General features: G+C 59.4%; 1 protein-coding gene and 1 long non-coding RNA gene across 2 annotated transcripts; one reads left to right on the top strand and one right to left on the bottom strand.

Moving 5' to 3' along the window:
* Positions 1 to 287: 287 nt before the first annotated feature.
* Positions 288 to 5,169, top strand: LOC130262909 (cytochrome c oxidase subunit 6B1). The gene is made up of 3 exons (XM_056510416.1): positions 288 to 414; positions 3,411 to 3,511; positions 5,066 to 5,169. Exons 1-3 carry the CDS (start codon positions 309 to 311, stop codon positions 5,117 to 5,119), a joined length of 261 nt encoding a protein of 86 aa, XP_056366391.1. The 5' UTR covers positions 288 to 308; the 3' UTR covers positions 5,120 to 5,169.
* Positions 5,170 to 6,350: 1,181 nt separating this feature from the next.
* LOC130263015 (uncharacterized) lies at positions 6,351 to 9,436 on the bottom strand. Its single transcript, XR_008842271.1, has 3 exons — positions 9,371 to 9,436; positions 7,561 to 7,620; positions 6,351 to 6,463 (listed from the first exon to the last, which is right to left on the bottom strand). It is a non-coding gene; the product is annotated as an uncharacterized LOC130263015 (long non-coding RNA).
* Positions 9,437 to 19,064: the final 9,628 nt, after the last annotated feature.

Here is a 19,064-nt window from a genome sequence, read left to right as displayed (position 1 = left end):
TAACAAAGTTAACAGTTAATTGGCTGAGCATTAATCAGGTGCCTAGCTACTTAATTAGCTGCTAATTACCCTAATTAACAATTTTTTCTCCCAAACCCCCCAAATCTCCATTTCCCGCCGTTTTTGGAGCAATTAACGCCCCCTGGGCTCAGTTAACCGGGGCAGGGTGTTAATTACCAGCAGCAGGGGGTGGTTAACGAGGTTTCCCTGACGAGGTTTCCCTAACGAGGTTTCCCTAACGAGGTTTCCCTAACGAGGTTTCCCTAACGAGGTTTCCCTAACGAGGTTTCCCTAATTAGGAGCTCGGGATGGCTGAGGACATCAAGGCCAAGCTGGGGCGCTACAAGACGGCGCCGTTCGACAGCCGCTTCCCCAACCAGAACCAGACCCGCAACTGCTGGCAGAACTACCTGGGTAAGGAAAAACACACCTGGGGGACCTGAAACACACCTGGGAGCCCAAAAAATACACCTGGGGAACCTGGGGAACCCCAAAAATACACCTGGGGAACCTGGGGAACCCCCAAAACTCACCTGGGTAACTAACCCCAACCAGAACCAGACCCGCAACTGCTGGCAGAACTACCTGGGTAAGGAAAAACACACCTGGGGATCCTGAAACACACCTGGGGGACCTGAAACACACCTGGGAGCCCAAAAACACACCTGGGGAACACCAAAAATACACCTGGGGAACCTGGGGAACCCCCAAAACTCACCTGGGTAACTAACCCCAACCAGAACCAGACCCGCAACTGCTGGCAGAACTACCTGGGTAAGGAAAAACACACACCTGGGGATCCTGAAACACACCTGGGGATCCTGAAACACACCTGGGAGCCCAAAAAATACACCTGGGGAACCTGGGGAACCCCAAAATCACACCTGGGTAACACCCAAAACTCACCTGGGTAACTAACCCCAACCAGAACCAGACCCGCAACTGCTGGCAGAACTACCTGGGTAAGGAAAAAAACACACCTGGGGATCCTGAAACACACCTGGGGATCCAAAAATACACCTGGGGTTCCAAAATACACACCTGGGGAACACCCAAAACTCACCTGGGTAACTAACCCCAACCAGAACCAGACCCGCAACTGCTGGCAGAACTACCTGGGTAAGGAAAACAACACACCTGGGGGACCTGAAACACACCTGGGAGCCCAAAAAATACACCTGGGGAACCCCAAAATCACACCTGGGTAACACCCAAAAACACACCTGGGTAACTAACCCCAACCAGAACCAGACCCGCAACTGCTGGCAGAACTACCTGGGTAAGGAAAAACACACACCTGGGGATCCAAAATACACCTGGGAGCCCAAAAAATACACCTGGGGATCCCAAAATCACACCTGGGGAACACCCAAAACTCACCTGGGTAACTAACCCCAACCAGAACCAGACCCGCAACTGCTGGCAGAACTACCTGGGTAAGGAAAAACACACACCTGGGGATCCAAAAACACACCTGGGAGCCCAAAAAATACACCTGGGGAACCTTGGGAACCCCAAAAATACACCTGGGTAACACCCAAAACTCACCTGGGTAACTAACCCCAGCCAGAACCAGACCCACAACTGCTGGCAGAACTACCTGGGAAACGAGAAAAACACACCTGGGGGACCTGAAACACACCTGGGGATCCAAAAATACACCTGGGAGCCCAAAATACACACCTGGGGAACCTGGGGAACCCCAAAAATACACCTGGGTAACACCCAAAACTCACCTGGGTAACTAACCCCAACCAGAACCAGACCCGCAACTGCTGGCAGAACTACCTGGGTAAGGAAAAAAACACACCTGGGGATCCTGAAACACACCTGGGGGACCAAAATACACACCTGGGGAACCTGGGGAACCCCAAAATCACACCTGGGTAACACCCAAAACTCACCTGGGTAACTAACCCCAACCAGAACCAGACCCGCAACTGCTGGCAGAACTACCTGGGTAAGGAAAAACACACACCTGGGGATACTGAAACACACCTGGGGGACCTGAAACACACCTGGGGATCCCAAAAACACACCTGGGTAACCCTGAAAAATCCCAAAATCACACCTGGGTAACTAACCCCAACCAGAACCAGACCCGCAACTGCTGGCAGAACTACCTGGGTAAGGAAAATAAACACACCTGGGGATCCAAAAAACCCCAAAAACACACCTGGGGCACCTGAAACACACCTGGGGATCCCAAAAACACATCTGGGGATCCAAAATACACACCTGGGGATCCCAAAAACACACCTGGGGATCCCAAAAACACACCTGGGGATCCAAAAAATACACCTGGGGATCCCAAATACACACCTGGGAGCCCAAAAAACCCCCAAAACACACCTGGGGAACCCCCAAAATCACACCTGGGAACCCTGAAAAACCCCAAAATCACACCTGGGTAACCCCAAAAACAGACCTGGGTAACCAAAAATACACCTGGGGATCCCAAAAACACACCTGGGTAACCCTGAAACACACCTGGGCACCCCGAAAAACCCCAGAATCCCCAGAATTCCCAAAAAAATCCCCCCGGTGTCCCCAGTGCCTTCGATGTCCCCAGTGTCCCCCCAAATCTCCAATGTCCCCAACATCCCCAGTGTCCCTCACTGTTCCCACTGTCCCTCACTGTCCCCAGTGTCCCCAAATGTCCCCAAATCCCAGCAATCCCTTCAATGTCCCCACTTCCCCACTGTGTCCTCTGTCCCCAATGTCCCAAATCCCCTCACTGTCCCCAGTGTCCCTCACTGTCCCCACTGTCCCCAGTGTCCCTCACTGTCCCTGCTGTCCCTCACTGTCCTCTCTGTCCCTCACTGTCCCCTCTGTCCCTCACTGTCCCCAGTGTCCCCAATGTCCCCAATATCCCCAGTGTCCCTCACTGTCCCCAGTGTCCCCAGTGTCCCTGCTGTCCCCAGTGTCCCTCACTGTCCCCAGTGTCCCCTCTGTCCCTCAATGTCCCCAGTGTCCCCAGTGTCCCCAGTGTCCCTGCTGTCCCTCACTGTCCCCAGTGTCCCTGCTGTCCCCACTGTCCCCAGTGTCCCTCACTGTCCCCAGTGTCCCCAGTGTCCCTCACTGTCCCCAGTGTCCCTGCTGTCCCCTGTGTCCCCAGTGTCCCTGCTGTCCCCAATGTCCCCACTGTCCCTCACTGTCCCCAGTGTCCCTGCTGTCCCCAGTGTCCTCTCTGTCCCCAGTGTCCCCAGAGTCCCTCACTGTCCCTCACTGTCCCTGTCCTGTCCCAGATTTCCAGCGCTGCCAGCGCGCCATGGCCGCCCGCGGTGCCAGTGGGACACTGTCCCCGCTGTCCCTCACTGTCCCCAGTGTCCCTCACTGTCCCCTGTGTCCCCACTGTCCCTCACTGTCCCCAGTGTCCCCAGTGTCCCTCACTGTCCCCTGTGTCCCAGATTTCCAGCGCTGCCAGCGCGCCATGGCCGCCCGCGGTGCCGACGCCGCCCCGTGCCAGTGGTACTTCCGTGTCTACAAGAGCCTGTGCCCCACGGCCTGGGTGAGTGCTGGCCCCAAGTGTCCCCAAGTGTCACCTGGGGTCACCTGGGGTCACCTGGGGTCACTGAGTGTCACCTGGGTCCCTGTGCCCCACGGCCTGGGTGAGTGCTGGCCCCAAGTGTCCCCAAGTGTCACCTGGGGTCACCTGGGGTCACTGAGTGTCACCTGGGGTCATGGGGGTCACCCGGGTCCCTGTGCCCCACAGCCTGGGTGAGTGCTGGCCCCAAGTGTCCCCAAGTGTCACCTGGGGTCACCTGGGGGTCACCTGGGTGTCACCTGGGTCCCTGTGCCCCACGGCCTGGGTGAGTGCTGGCCCCAAGTGTCCCCAAGTGTCACCTGGGGTCACCTGGGTGTCACTGAGTGTCACCTGGGTCCCTGTGCCCCACGGCCTGGGTGAGTGCTGGCCCCAAGTGTCCCCAACTGTCACCTGGGTGTCACTGAGTGTCACCTGGGTCCCTGTGCCCCACGGCCTGGGTGAGTGCTGGCCCTGGGTGTCCCCAAGTGTCACCTGGGTGTCACTGAGTGTCACCTGGGTCCCTGTGCCCCACGGCCTGGGTGAGTGCTGGCCCTGGGTGTCCCCAAGTGTCACCTGGGTGTCACTGAGTGTCACCTGGGTCCCTGTGCCCCACGGCCTGGGTGAATGCTGGCCCTGGGTGTCCCCAAGTGTCACCTGGGGTCACCTGGGGTCATGGGGGTCACCTGGGTCCCTGTGCCCCACGGCCTGGGTGAGTGCTGGCCCTGGGTGTCCCCAAGTGTCACCAGGGTCACCTGGGGTCATCACCTGGGTCACCTGGGGACACCGAGTGTCACCGGGGTCACTGGGTTCACCTGGGTGTCACCCGAGTGTCCCCAGGGGTCACCTGGGTCACCAGGGCTCATCAGGAGGCACCAGAGTGTCCCCAAGGGTCACCAGTGTCCCCAAGGGTCACCAGTGTCCCCAAGGGTCCTGCCAGTGTCCCCAAGGTGTCCCCAAGGATCATCAGGAGTCCCCAGAGTGTCCCCAAGTGTCCCCATGGGCTACCAGGGTGGTCCTGAGAGTTCTTAGAGTGTCCCCATGGTGTCCCCAAGGTGTCCGTCCCCAAAGTCCTTCAGGGTCCGTTTAATGTCCCTAAGTGTCCCCAGGGTGTCCCCATGGGCTCTCAGGGTGTCCCCAAGGTGTCCCAGAGGCCCCCAGGTGTCCCTTTAATGTCCCCAAGTTGTCCCCAGAGTGTCCCCATGGTCTTTAATGTCCCCAAGGTGTCCCCAAATCCTTCAAGGTCTCTCCACAGGGCCCCCACCGTGTCCCCAAGATGTCCCTGAGCTGTCCCCACAATGTCCCCAAGGTTCTCAGTGTCCCCAAGGTGTCCCTTTAATGTCCCCAGGGTGTCCCCACAATGTCCCCAAGGTTCTCAGTGTCCCCAGGGTGTCCCCAAGGTGTCCCTTTAATGTCCCCAGGGTGTCCCCACAATGTCCCCATGGTTCTCAGTGTCCCCAGGGTGTCCCCAAGGTGTACCCAAGGTGTCCCCAAGGTGTCCCCAAGGTGTCCCCAACCCCACATGTCCCCATGTCCCCCCAGGTGACGGCGTGGGACGAGGCCCGTGAGGAGGGGACCTTCCCTGGCAAGATCTGAGTGTCCCCCACCCCCCCCGGGTGACATCGGTGACACCGGGACGGGGGGAGGTGGCACCGCCTGCAGGGGGGAGGGGACAGACGGTGGCACTGCCAATAAAGGGTTAAAAACTGGGCCTGGCGCGTGGGTTTGTGGGCTTGGGGACATTTGGGGACAGTGGGGTCCCTCCACAGCAGACCTGGTGTCCCCAAAATATCTGAGACCCCCCCCCCAGCACCTGGGGGTGGCACCTCCAGACAGTCCCAAACACTTGAGACCCCCAAAGGACATTTGGGACCCCCCAAAACCTCCTGAAACCCCCAAAATTCCCTTACAGCAGCCAATGGGTAGACCTGGTGTCCCCACACCTGAGATCACACAGGTGTCCCCAAAAATTTTGGGACCCCCCCCCAGCACTTGGGGGTGGCACCTCCAGACAGCCCCAAACACTTGAGACCCCCCCAAAGGACATTTGGGACCCCCAAAATCTCCTGGAACCCCCAAAATTCCCCAAAATTCCCTCATGGCAGTCTGTGGGTAGACCTGGTGTCCCCACACCTGAGATCACACAGGTGTCCCCAAAAATTTTGGGACCCCCCCCAGCACCTCGGGGTGGCACCTCCAGACATCCCCAAACACTTGAGACCCCCCCAAAGGACATTTGGGACCCCCCAAAATCTCCTGGAACCCCCAAAATTCCCCAAAATTCCCTCACTGCAGTCTGTGGGCAGACCTGGTGTCCCCACACCTGAGATCTCACAGGTGTCCCCAAAAATTTTGGGACCCCCCCCAGCACCTCGGGGTGGCACCTCCAGACATCCCCAAACACTTGAGACCCCCCCAAAGGACATTTGGGACCCCCCAAAATCTCCTGGAACCCCCAAAATTCCCTCACTGCAGTCTGTGGGCAGACCTGGTGTCCCCACACCTCTCCCAGTCCCTCCCAGTCCCTCCCAGTCCCTCCCAGTCCCAGCGCAGGTGACACCAGTGACAGCCACCGGTGGCTTCACGGCTTTATTGTCCCCAGCCCAGCTCACGGCCCCAGTGCTGGCCCCAGGACGGCCCCGGGCGCCAGCGGGGCTCCCAGTGCTCCCAGTGCTCCCAGTGGCCCCCCCAGGGCTCCTCCCAGTCCCCCCAGTGGCCCCCCCAGTGCTCCCAGTGGCCCCCCCAGTCCTCCCAGTGGCCCCCCCAGGGCTCCTCCCAGTGGCCCACCCAGTCCTCCCAGTCCTCCCAGTGCTCCCAGTGGTGCTCCCAGTCCTCCCAGTGGTGCTCCCAGTCCTCCCAGTGCTCCCAGTGGTGCTCCCAGTGCTCCCAGTGGTGCTCTGAGGGGCGCTCCCAGTGCTCCCAGTGGTTCCAGCAGGCGACCTGGGTGGGGGGGACACGGGGTGGGGGTCACTCTGTGGCCACCATCATTGTCACCATCATCATCATCATCATCATCTTCATCCCATCATCATCACCATCATCCTCATCCTCATCATCATCCCATCATCGTCATCTTCATCCCATCATCGTCACCCTCATCCCTCCATCATCCCAGAACCACCCCCATCATCTTCATCCCACTGCCATCGTTATCATCATCTTCATCATCATCCCATCATCATCATAATTATCCCATCATCATCATCTTCATCCCATCCTCATCATCATCATCCCATCATCATCATCATCCCATCATCATCATCATCATCCCATCCTCATCATCATCATCCCATCATCCCATCATCATCCCATCATCATCATCATCCCATCATCATCATCTTCATCCCATCATCATCATCATCATCCCATCCTCATCATCTTCGTCCCATTTTGTCACCTTCATCCCACCACCCCCACCATCTTCATCCCACCGCCATCGTTATCATCATCATCATCCCATCCTCATCATCATCATCATCTTCATCCCATATTGTCACCTTTATCCCCCCACCCTCACCTTCATCATCATCACCTTCATCCCTCCATCATCCCACAACCGCCCCCATCATCTTCATCCCACCGCCATCATTATCATCATCTTCATCATCATCATCCCATCATCATCATCTTCATCCCACCACCCCCATCATCTTCATCATCATCATCCCATCCTCTTCATCATCATCTTCATCCCATCATCGTCACCCTCATCCCACCACCCCCATCATCATCATCGTCACCTTCATCCCTCCCCCATCCCACAACCACCCCCATCATCTTCATCATCATCTTCATCATCATCATCCCATCCTCTTCATCATCATCTTCATCCCATCATCGTCACCTTCATCCCACCACCCCCATCATCATCGTCACCTTCATCCCTCCCCCATCCCACAACAACCCCCATCATCTTCATCCCACCGCCATCTTCATCATCTTCATCCCACCGCCATCTTCATCATCCTCATCCCATCCTCGTCACCTTCATCCCCCCCCCACCGTCACCATCGTCACCTCCCCCCGTGTCCCCTCACCTCCGTGCAGGTCCCGCGGCGGCCGAGGGGCGGCGACAGCGGCCGGAGGGCACGAGGGGGCTGCGGGGTGGACACGGGTCAGAGTGGACACTGGGTGGACACTGGGATGGACACTGGGATGGACACCGGGATGGACACGGGGAGATGGACACTGGGATGGACACTGGGATGGACACCGGGATGGACACTGGGATGGACACTGGTCAGAGTGGACACTGGGATGGACACGGGTCAGAGTGGACACTGGGGTGGACACTGGGATGGACACTGGGATGGACACGGGTCAGAGTGGACACTGGGATGGACACTGGGATGGACACTGGGATGGACACCGGGATGGACACTGGGATGGACACTGGGATGGACACGGGTCAGAGTGGACACTGGGATGGACGCTGGGATGGACACGGGTCAGAGTGGACACTGGGATGGACACTGGGATGGACACTGGGATGGACACTGGATGGACACGGGTCAGAGTGGACACTGGGGTGGACACGGGTCAGAGTGGGCACTGGGATGGACACTGGGATGGACACAGGTCAGAGTGGACACTGGGGGTGGACACGGGTCAGAGTGGACACTGGATGGACACTGGGATGGACACTGGGATGGACACGGGTCAGAGTGGACACTGGGATGGACACTGGGATGGACACTGGGATGGACACTGGGTGGACACTGGACAGAGTGGACACTGGGATGGACACTGGGATAGACACTGGGATGGACACCGGGATGGACACGGGTCAGAGTGGACACTGGGATGGACACTGGGATGGACACTGGTCAGAGTGGACACTGGGATGGACACTGGGATGGACACTGGGATGGACACGGGTCAGAGTGGACACTGGGATGGACACTGGGATGGACACCGGGATGGACACGGGTCAGAGTGGACACTGGATGGACACCAGGATGGACACCGGGATGGACACTGGGATGGACACTGGGGGTGGACACTGGGATGGACACTGGGATGGACACTGGGGGTGGACACTGGGATGGACACGGGTCAGAGTGGACACTGGGGGTGGACACTGGGATGGACACCGGGATGGACACTGGGATGGACACTGGACAGAGTGGACACTGGGATGGACACGGGTCAGAGTGGACACTGGGGTGGACACTGGGATGGACACTGGGATGGACACTGGGATGGACACTGGACAGAGTGGACACTGGGATGGACACTGGGATGGACACCGGGATGGACACGGGTCAGAGTGAACACTGGATGGACACCAGGATGGACACTGGGATGGACACTGGTCAGAGTGGACACTGGATGGACACCAGGATGGACACTGGGATGGACACTGGTCAGAGTGGACACTGGGGATGGACACCGGGATGGACACTGGTCAGAGTGGACACTGGGGATGGACACTGGGACATGGGGATGGACACAGGTCGTGGATGGACGAAGGTCATGGACACTGGGATGGACACAGGTCAAGGATGGACACGGGGAGGTCAAGGATGGACACTGGAAGGTTACGGGTGGATGTGGTCAAGGATGGACATGGGAATGGACACAGGTGGACACTGAGGTAAAGGATGGACACGGGGAGGGACACTGAGGTCAAGGATGGACATGGGAATGGACACAGGTGGACACTGAGGTCATGGACGGACACGGGGAGGGACAGTGAGGTCAAGGATGGACATGGGAATGGACACAGGGTGGACACAAAGGTCAAGGACGGACACTGAGGTCAAGGACGGACACAGGGAGGTCACATCGAAGTCCTGGAACACCCCAATTGTCCCCACCCCGTGTCCCTGTCCTGTGTCCACTCACGGCAGCGTCCCTGGGGACACCTCCCGCTGTCCTTGTGGTCACTCCCGCTGTCCCTGTGGTCACTCCCGGTGTCCCCGCGGTCACTCCTGTGGTCACTGCCGCTGTCCCCGAGGTCGTTGCCGGCGTTGCCGTCGAAGTCCCCGCACAGGCCGCAGGTCCGGTTGCGCAGCCGGTGGCTCACGGTCACCTCCAGGGTGTCCCCGGGCCCGGCGGCCACGCGCAGGTCGGGGGTCAGCAGCAGCAGGGCGTGGCCGGGGGCGGGGCCGGGGGCGTGGCCAGGGACGGGGGCGTGGCCAACGCAGGCGGAGCCGTCCGGGAGGCAGAAGGGCAGCGGGAGGGCGGCGCCGTCCAGCTGGGGGAGGGGCATGGAGCCTTCATCATCATCATCATCATCATCATCATCATCATCATCATCGTCATCATCATCCTTCATCCATCGTCATCATCATCATCATCTCCACCCATCCTTCATCGTCATCATCATCCTTCATCCAACCTTCTCCATCTTCATCATCATCATCATCATCATCATCCTTCATCCATCGTCATCATCATCCATCCATCCTTCATCAAATCTTCATCGTCATCATCATCATCCTTCATCCATCATCATCATCCATCCTTCATCCATCATCATCATCATCATCTTTGTCCATCCATCATCATCATCATCCATCCTTCATCCAACCTTCTCCATCATCATCATCATCTCCTTCCACTTCATCCATCATCGTCATCACCATCATCATAGTTGTCATCCTTCATCCAATTTTCTCCATCATCATCATCATCACCATCATCATCTTCATCCATCCTTCATCGAATCTTCATCATCATCATCATCATCTCCATCCCATCCTTCATCGTCATCATCATCCATCCTTCATCCAACCTTCTCCATCTTCATCACCATCATCATCATCATCGTCATCACCGCCCTAATCCATCCATCCTTCATCCAATCTTCATCATCATCTCCATCCATCCTTCATCCATCATCATCCTCATCATCTCCATCTCCCCAATCCTTTCCACCCACCCGTCCATCCCCCCATCATCTTCCTCTTCCTCCTCAGTCCTCATCCATTTCCTTCATCCCTCATCCCCTCCATCATCTTCATCACCTCCCCTTGCTCTTCCTTCTCCTCTTTCTCCTCCCTCCTCTTCCTCTCCCTTTCCTTTTTCCTCTTCCTCCTCTTCCTCCTCTTCCTCCATCCTCATCCTTTTCCTTCATCCATCATCCCCGTCCATCATCTTCCTCCTCCTCTTCCTCTTCCCCCACTTATTCTTCCTCCTCCTCTCAAGCTTCCTGTCCGTTCTCCTCTTCTTCCTCCTCCTCTCCCTCTCCCTCCTCCTCCTCTTCCTCCATCCATCTCCATCATCTTCCTCCTTCCTTTCCTCCCCCTCCTCCTCCTCCTCCCCTCCCCCACCCGCCTCCATCACCCTCCTCCCCCCTCCCCCCTCACCTGTGCTCGCCCCCCCTCCAGGTGCCACCTGCGCCGTCCCAGTGTCACCGTCACCGCCCCTCCCCCCAGCGCCACCTCCAGCGCGGGGGGGGGGGGAGGGGCGCCGCGGGCGGGGGGAGGGGCGCAGGCGCGGGCCAGCAGGAGGGGGGAGGGGCAGCGCCCCCCCCGCGCCCCCCCCGCGCCGTCGAAGGTGCGGAAGCGCCGCGGCCACACCTGGCAGGTACCTGGGGAGGGGGGGGAGGGGCGGGGGGCGGGGGGAGGGGCTGGGGGGAGGGGGGAGGGGAGAGACAGAGAGAGAGAGGGGGGAGGGGTTGGGGGAGGGGCCCGGACACAGGTGGGGGGAGGGGAGGGGAGGGGGGAGTGTCCGGGACCCTCCTGTTCAGGTGAAGGGGCACACCTGAGCACACCTGGGGACACCTGGGGACACCTGGGGACATCTGGGTGTGGACACCTGGGGGACACCTGGGGGACACCTGAGCACACCTGGGGACACACCTGGGGACACCTGGGGACACCTGGGAACACCTGGGGGACACCTGGGAACACCTGGGGGACACCTGGGGACACCTGGGGGACACCTGGGCACACCTGGGGACACCTGAGGGAGTAAGGGACACACCTGGGGACACCTTGGGGACACCTGGGGGACAGTGGTGGCACTTCTAGGGGACACCTGGGGACACCTGGGGACACCTGGGGACACCTGGACACACCTGGGGGACACCTGAGCACACCTGGGGACACCTGGGGGACACCTGGGGACCCCTGGGGGACACCTGGGGATACCTGGGGACCCCTGGGGGACACCTGGACACACCTGGGGACCCCTGGGGGACACCTGGACACACCTGGGGACACCTGAGCACACCTGGGGACCCCTGGGGGACACCTGGGGACATCTAGGGGACACCTGGGGATACCTGGGGGACACCTGGACACACCTGGGCACACACTTGGGGATATCTGGGCACACCTGGGGACACCTGGGCACAGCTGGGGGACATCTAGGGGACACCTGGGCACATCTGGGAACACCTGAGGGACATCTGGTACCTCCCACTCCCACCTGGGGCACACCTGAGACTCACCTGAGCCTCTCCCACAGCCCTCACCTGTCTCAAAGGTGCTCCTCCCTCCCTCACCTGTCCCGCAGGTGCGCTGCCCGGCGCAGGCCCCGCAGAGCCCCCTGGTGGCCGCCGCTGTCGCCGTCACGGTGGCGGCGCCGTCACCTGCCAGGCTCACCTGCAGCCCCGCCCAGGGCAGCAGCACCTGGCGCTGCCCCCCCCGGCGCCGCACGCGCACCTGGCCCCCGGCCACCGCCGCGGGGAGGGGAACGGGGCGGCCCCACACCTGCCGGCAGGTGAGAGGTGAGAGACAGGTGAGACAGGTGAGACAGGTGAGAGAGGTGAGAGACAGGTGAGAGGTAGAGACAGGTGAGACAGGTGAGATACAGGTGAGAGACGGGTGAGACAGGTGAGAGACGGGTGAGAGACAGGTGAGGGAGACACAGGTGAGAGACGGGTGAGAGACAGGTGAGGTACAGGTGAGAGAGAGGTGAGAGACAGGTGAGAGACAGGTGAGGGACAGGTGAGAGACAGGTGAGAGACAGGTGAGAGACAGGTGAGAGACAGGCGAGAGACAGGTGAGATACAGGTGAAACAGGTGAGATACAGGTGAGAGACAGGTGAGACAGGTGAGACAGGTGAGATACAGGTGAGAGACAGGTGAGAGACAGGTGAGAGACAGGCGAGAGACAGGTGAGAGACAGGTGAGATACAGGTGAGACAGGTGAGAGACAGGTGAGATACAGGTGAGAGACAGGTGAGAGACAGGTGAGAGACAGGTGAGATACAGGTGAGAGAGGTAAGATACAGGTGAGAGAGGTGAGGTACAGGTGAGAGAGGCGAGAGACAGGTGAGAGGTGAGAGACAGGTGAGAGAGGCGAGAGAAAGGTGAGAGACAGGTGAGAGACAGAGAGGTGAGACAGGTGAGATACAGACAGGACAGGTGAGGTAGAGGTGAGACAGGTGAGAGGTGAGATACAGACAGGACAGGTGAGAGAGACAAGCGAGATACACCTGGGACAGGTGAGAGACAGGTGAGACAGAGATGAGACAGGTGAGACAGGTGGGACAGGTGAGACACACCTGGGAAAAGTGAGATACACCTGGGACAGGTGAGACAGGGGGACATGTGACATGGGACAGGTGAGATACACCTGGACAGGTGAGACAAAGCAAGGGTAGGTGGGAAAGGTGAGACACAGGTGAGATATACCTGGTCAGGTGTGACAGCTGCAGACAGGTGAGACACAGCAGGGATAGATGAGACACACCTGTTCAGGTGAGACAGGTAAGGCACACCTGGTCAGGGGAGACACACCTGGGAGGAATGAGACACCTGGGACAGGTGAAACACACCTGGACAGAGCACACCTGGGACAGGACACACCTGGGATGGGGACACACCTGGGACAGGGACACACCTGTGCAGGACACACCTGGGACAGGACACACCTGGGACAGGGACAATCCTGGGAGAGGACACACCTGGACAGAGCACACCTGGACAGGACACACCTGGACAGGGACACACCTGGGACAGGGACACACCTGGGACAGGGACACACCTGTGCAGGACACACCTGAGACAGGACACACCTGAGACAGTGCACACCTGAGACAGTGCACACCTGGGACAGGACACACCTATGCACACACACCTGGACAGGACACACCTGGACAGGACACACCTGTGCAGAGCACACCTGAGCCCAGGTGCACACTCACCCTGGCCACGGTCCCCTCTCCGTGCCGCAGCTCCACCTGGAACCCGTCACCGGCCACGGTCACTCCCCAGGTGGCCCCGGGCCTGGAGCTCACCTGGCCCGAGAGCCACACCTGGAGCGCAGGTGAGGCGCCGCAGGAGGCCACCAGCGGGCAGGTGAGCGGCAGCCGCCAGGTGCGGCCGTCGAAGGCGCGGAAGCGGCTCCGGCTCAGCACGTGGCACACGAGGGGCGGGGCCGGCGCGCAGGTGGGGCGGCAGGTGCGGCCAGGTGGGCAGGGCGGGGCCTGGCAGGTGGATCCGGGCGGGCAGGTGAGGTCCTGGCAGGTCAGTTTGACTGGAACACACCTGGGCGTGGCTCCATCAATCTCACAGGTGGATCCGGGCGGGCAGGTGAGGTCCTGGCAGGTCACAGGCACAGGGACACACCTGGGCGTGGTTCTGTCCATTGTACAGGTGGATCCAGGTGGGCAGGTGAGGTCCTGGCAGGTCAACTTGGTGGGGACACACCTGGGCACAGTTCTGTCCATTCTACAGGTGGACCCAGGTGGACAGGTGAGGTCCTGGCAGGTCAGAGCCACAGAGACACACCTGGGGGTTGATTTCTCCATTCTGCAGGTAGATCCAGGTGGGCAGGTGAGGTCCTGGCAGGTCAGTTTGCCTGGAACACACCTGGGTGTGGCTCCATCAATCTCACAGGTGGATCCGGGTGGGCAGGTGAGGTCCTGGCAGGTCGGTGCCACAGTGACACACCTGGGTGTGGTTCTGTCCATTCTACAGGTGGATCCAGGTGGGCAGGTGAGGTCCTGGCAGGTCAACTTGGTGGGAATACACCTGGGCGTGGCTCCATCCATTGTACAGGTGGATCCAGGGGGGCAGGTGAGGTCCTGGCAGGTCACAGGCACAGGGACACACCTGGGCGTGGCTCCATCCATTGTACAGGTGGATCCAGGGGGGCAGGTGAGGTCCTGGCAGGTCAGTTTGACTGGAACACACCTGGGTGTGGCTCCGTCCATCTCACAGGTGGATCCAGGTGGACAAGTGAAGTCCTGGCAGGTCAGTGCCAAAGGAACACACCTGGGGGTTGATTTCTCCATTCTACAGGTAGATTTGGGTGGGCAGGTGAGGTCCTGGCAGGTCAACTTGACTGGAACACACCTGGGTGTGGTTCTGTCCATCTGACAGGTGGATCCAGGCGGGCAGGTTAGGTCCTGGCAGGTCAACTTGATGGGGACACACCTGGGTGTGTCTCTGTCCATTCTACAGGTGGATCCAGGTGGACAGGTGAGGTCCTGGCAGGATGGACTTTTGGGAACACACCTGGGTGTGGCTCCGTCCATCTGACAGGTAGATCTGGGTGGACAGGTGAGGTCCTGGCAGGTCAATTTGACAGGAACACACCTGGGGGTTGATTTTTCCATTCTACAGGTGGATCCGGGTGGGCAGGTGAGGTCCTGGCAGGTCGGTGCCGTGGGGATACACCTGGGCATGGTTCTGTCCATCTGACAGGTGGACCCAGGAGGACAGGTGAGGTCCTGGCAGGATGGAGCTTTAGGGACACACCTGGGTGTGGCTCCGTCCATCTGACAGGTTGATCTGGGTGGACAGGTGAGGTCCTGGCAGGTCAGCTTAATGGGAACACACCTGGGTGTGTCTCTCTCTGTTCTACAGGTGGATCCAGGTGGGCAGGTGAGGTCCTGGCAGGTCAATTTGATGGTAACACACCTGGGCGTGGTTCTGTCCATTCTACAGGTAGATCCAGGTGGGCAGGTGAGGTCCTGACAGGTCGGTGCCACAGGGACACACCTGGGGGTTGATTTCTCCATCCGACAGGTGGATCCAGGAGGACAGGTGAGGTCCTGACAGGTCAACTTGCTGGGGACACACCTGGGCATGTCTCCATCTATATGACACGTGGATCCAGGTGGACAGGTGAGGTCCTGGCAGGATGGACCTTTAGGGACACACTTGGGTGTGGCTCCATCCATCTCACAGGTGGATCCAGGTGGGCAGGTGAGGTCCTGGCAGGATGGACCTTTAGGGACACACCTGGGTGTGGCTCCATCCATCTCACAGGTGGATCCAGGCGGGCAGGTGAGGTCCTGGCAGGATGGACCTTTAGGAACACACCTGGGTCTGGCTCTGTCCATCTCACAGGTGGATCCAGGCGGGCAGGTGAGGTCCTGGCAGGATGGACCTTTAGGGACACACCTGGGCGTGGTTCTGTCCATCTGACAGGTGGATCCAGGCGGGCAGGTGAGGTCCTGGCAGGTCAATTTGATGGGGACACACCTGGGCGTGGTTCTGTCCATCTGACAGGTGGATCCAGGTGGACAGGTGAGGTCCTGGCAGGTCAATTTGATGGGGACACACCTGGGCGTGGCTCCGTCCATCTGGCAGGTGGATCCAGGTGGACAGGTGAGGTCCTCGCAGGATGGACCTTTAGGAACACACCTGGGCGTGGCTCCGTCCATCTCACAGGTGGATCCAGGCGGGCAGGTGAGGTCCTGGCAGGTTGGTTGGATGGGGACACACCTGGGCCAGCCCTGCAGCACCTGGCAGGTGGCCCCGGGCTCGCAGGTGACGTCGTTGCAGGACAGGGCGGGGACGGCGCGGGCGCGGCGTGGGCAGTGCGGGCCCGGGCAGGACAGCGAGGGGTGGACACACTGCGGCCACCCAGCGGTCACCTGGCACCTGGTGGCCTTGGGGCACCGGACATCGCGGCAGGACATGATGGACGTCCTGGTCTGGACACAGCGTGGATGACCACTGACCATGTGACACGTGGTGTCCTTGGGACACTGGAGGTCACTGCAGGACGGTCTCTGTGGGGTCATCTTGGTCTGGACACACTGCGGCCACCCACTGACCATGAGGCACACGTGACCTTTCTGGCACTGGACATCCTGACACGATGGACGTTGGTGGACACACTGTGGCCACCCACTGGTCATCTTGCATTGAGTTCCTTGTGGACACTGGAGGTCAGCACAGGACGGTCTCCTGATGGACGTCTTGGTCTGGACACATTGGGGATGACCACTGACCATGTGACATGAGGTGTCCTTGGGACACTGGAGGTCACTGCAGGACGGTCTCCTTGGGGTCATCTTGGTCTGGACACACTGTGGCCACCCACTGACCAGGAGGCACACGTGACCTTTCTGGCACTGGACATCCTGGCACGATGGATGCTGATGGACACACTGTGGCCACCCATTGGTCATCTTGCACCTGGTGTCTTTGGGACAGTGGAGGTCACTGCAGGACGGTCTCCTGATGGACGTCCTGGTCTGGACACACTGGGGATGACCACTGACCATCTGGCACACCTGACCTTTTTGGCACTGGACATCATGGCAGGACAGTTGGTGATGGACGCACTGTGGCCACCCACTGGTCATCTTGCATTGGGTGCCCTGTGGACAGTGGACATCACCACATGAAGGTCTCCTGATGGACGTCTTGGTCTGGACACACCTGGGATGACCACTGACCATGTGACACGAGGTGTCCAGGGGACAGTGGAGGTCACTGCAGGACGGTGTCTGTGGGGTGACCTTGGTCTGGACACACTGCGGCCACCCACTGACCATGTGACACACCTGACCTTTCTGGCACTGGACATCACTACACGATGGCTGCTGATGGACACACTGCGGCCACCCATTGGTCATCTTGCAGGTGGTGTCCTTGGAGCACTGGACATCACGGCAAGAAGGTCTCCTGATGGATGTCCTGGTCTGGACACAGCGTGGATGACCACTGACCATGTGACATGAGGTGTCCTTGGGACAGTGGAGGTCACTGCAGGAGGGTCTACTTGGGGTCATCTTGGTCTGGACACACTGCGGCCACCCACTGACCATCTGGCACACTGTCCCCTCCTGGCACTGGACATCCTGGCAGGATGGACGCTGATGGACACACTGCGGCCACCCATCGGTCATCTGGCATTGGGTGCCCTGTGGACAGTGGAGGTCACTGCAGGACGGTCTCCTGATGGACGTCTTGCTCTGGACACACTGCGGCCACCCGCTGACCATCTGACACACGTCACCTTTCTGGCACTGGACATCCTGGCAGGACAGTTGGTGATGGACACACTGCGGCCACCCACTGGTCATCTGGCACCAGGTTCCTTGGGGACAGTGCAGGTCACTGCAGGACGGTGTCCGTGGGGTGACCTTGGTCTGGACACACTGCGGCCACCCACTGACCATCTGGCACAATGTCCCCTTCTGGCACTGGACATCCCGACATGATGGTTGCTGATGGACACACTGTGGCCACCCACTGGTCATCTTGCATTGGGTGCCCTTTGGACACTGGAGGTCACTGCAGGACATTCTCCTTGGGGTCACCTTGGTCTGGACACACTGCGGCCACCCACTGACCATGTGACACACCTGACCTTTCTGGCACTGGACATCACTACACGATGGTTGCTGATGGACACACTGCGGCCACCCACTGGTCATCTTGCAGGTGGTGTCCTTGGAGCACTGGACATCACGGCAAGAAGGTCTCCTGATGGACGTCCTGGTCTGGACACACCTGGGATGACCACTGACCATGTGACACGTGGTGTCCTTGGGACAGAGGAGGCCACTGCAGGAGGGTCTACTTGGGGTCATCTTGGTCTGGACACACTGTGGCCACCCACTGACCATGAGACACATGTGACCTTTCTGGCACTGGACATCCTGACACGAGGGTCGTTGATGGACACACTGCGGCCACCCATTGCTCATCTTGCATTGGGTTCCTCGTGGGCAGTGGACATCACCACATGAAGGTCTCCTGATGGACGTCTTGGTCTGGACACACCGGGGATGACCACTGACCATGTGACACATGGTGTCCTTGGGACACTGGACATCCTGGCAGGACGGTGGGTGACGGACGCACTGCGGCCACCCATCGGTCATCTGGCACCTGGTGCCCTGTGGACAGTGGAGGTCACTGCAGGACAGTCTCCTTGGGGTCATCTTGGTCTGGACACACTGCGGCCACCCACTGACCATGAGGCACACGTGACCTTTCTGGCACTGGACATCCTGACACGAGGGTCGCTGATGGACACACTGCGGCCACCCATTGGTCATCTTGCATTGAGTTCCTTGTGGACACTGGACATCACCACATGAAGGTCTCCTGATGGACGTCTTGGTCTGGACACAGCGGGGATGACCACTGACCATGTGACATGTGGTGTCCAGGGGACACTGGACATCACCGCAGGACGGTCTCCTTGTGGTCATCTTGGTGTGGACACACTGCGGCCACCCACTGATCATGTGACACGTGGTGTCCTGGGGACACTGGACATCACTGCAGGACGGTGGGTGATGGACACACGTCGGTTGACCATTGGTCATCTGGCATGAGGTTCCTTGGGGACAGTGGAGGTCACTGCAAGACGGTCTCTTGATGGAGGTCTT

Source organism: Oenanthe melanoleuca, chromosome 25, assembly GCF_029582105.1.
Source record: "Oenanthe melanoleuca isolate GR-GAL-2019-014 chromosome 25, OMel1.0, whole genome shotgun sequence".
In the NCBI taxonomy this organism is placed as follows: domain Eukaryota; kingdom Metazoa; phylum Chordata; class Aves; order Passeriformes; family Muscicapidae; genus Oenanthe; species Oenanthe melanoleuca.
This window is presented reverse-complemented; position numbering and strand designations above follow the sequence as displayed.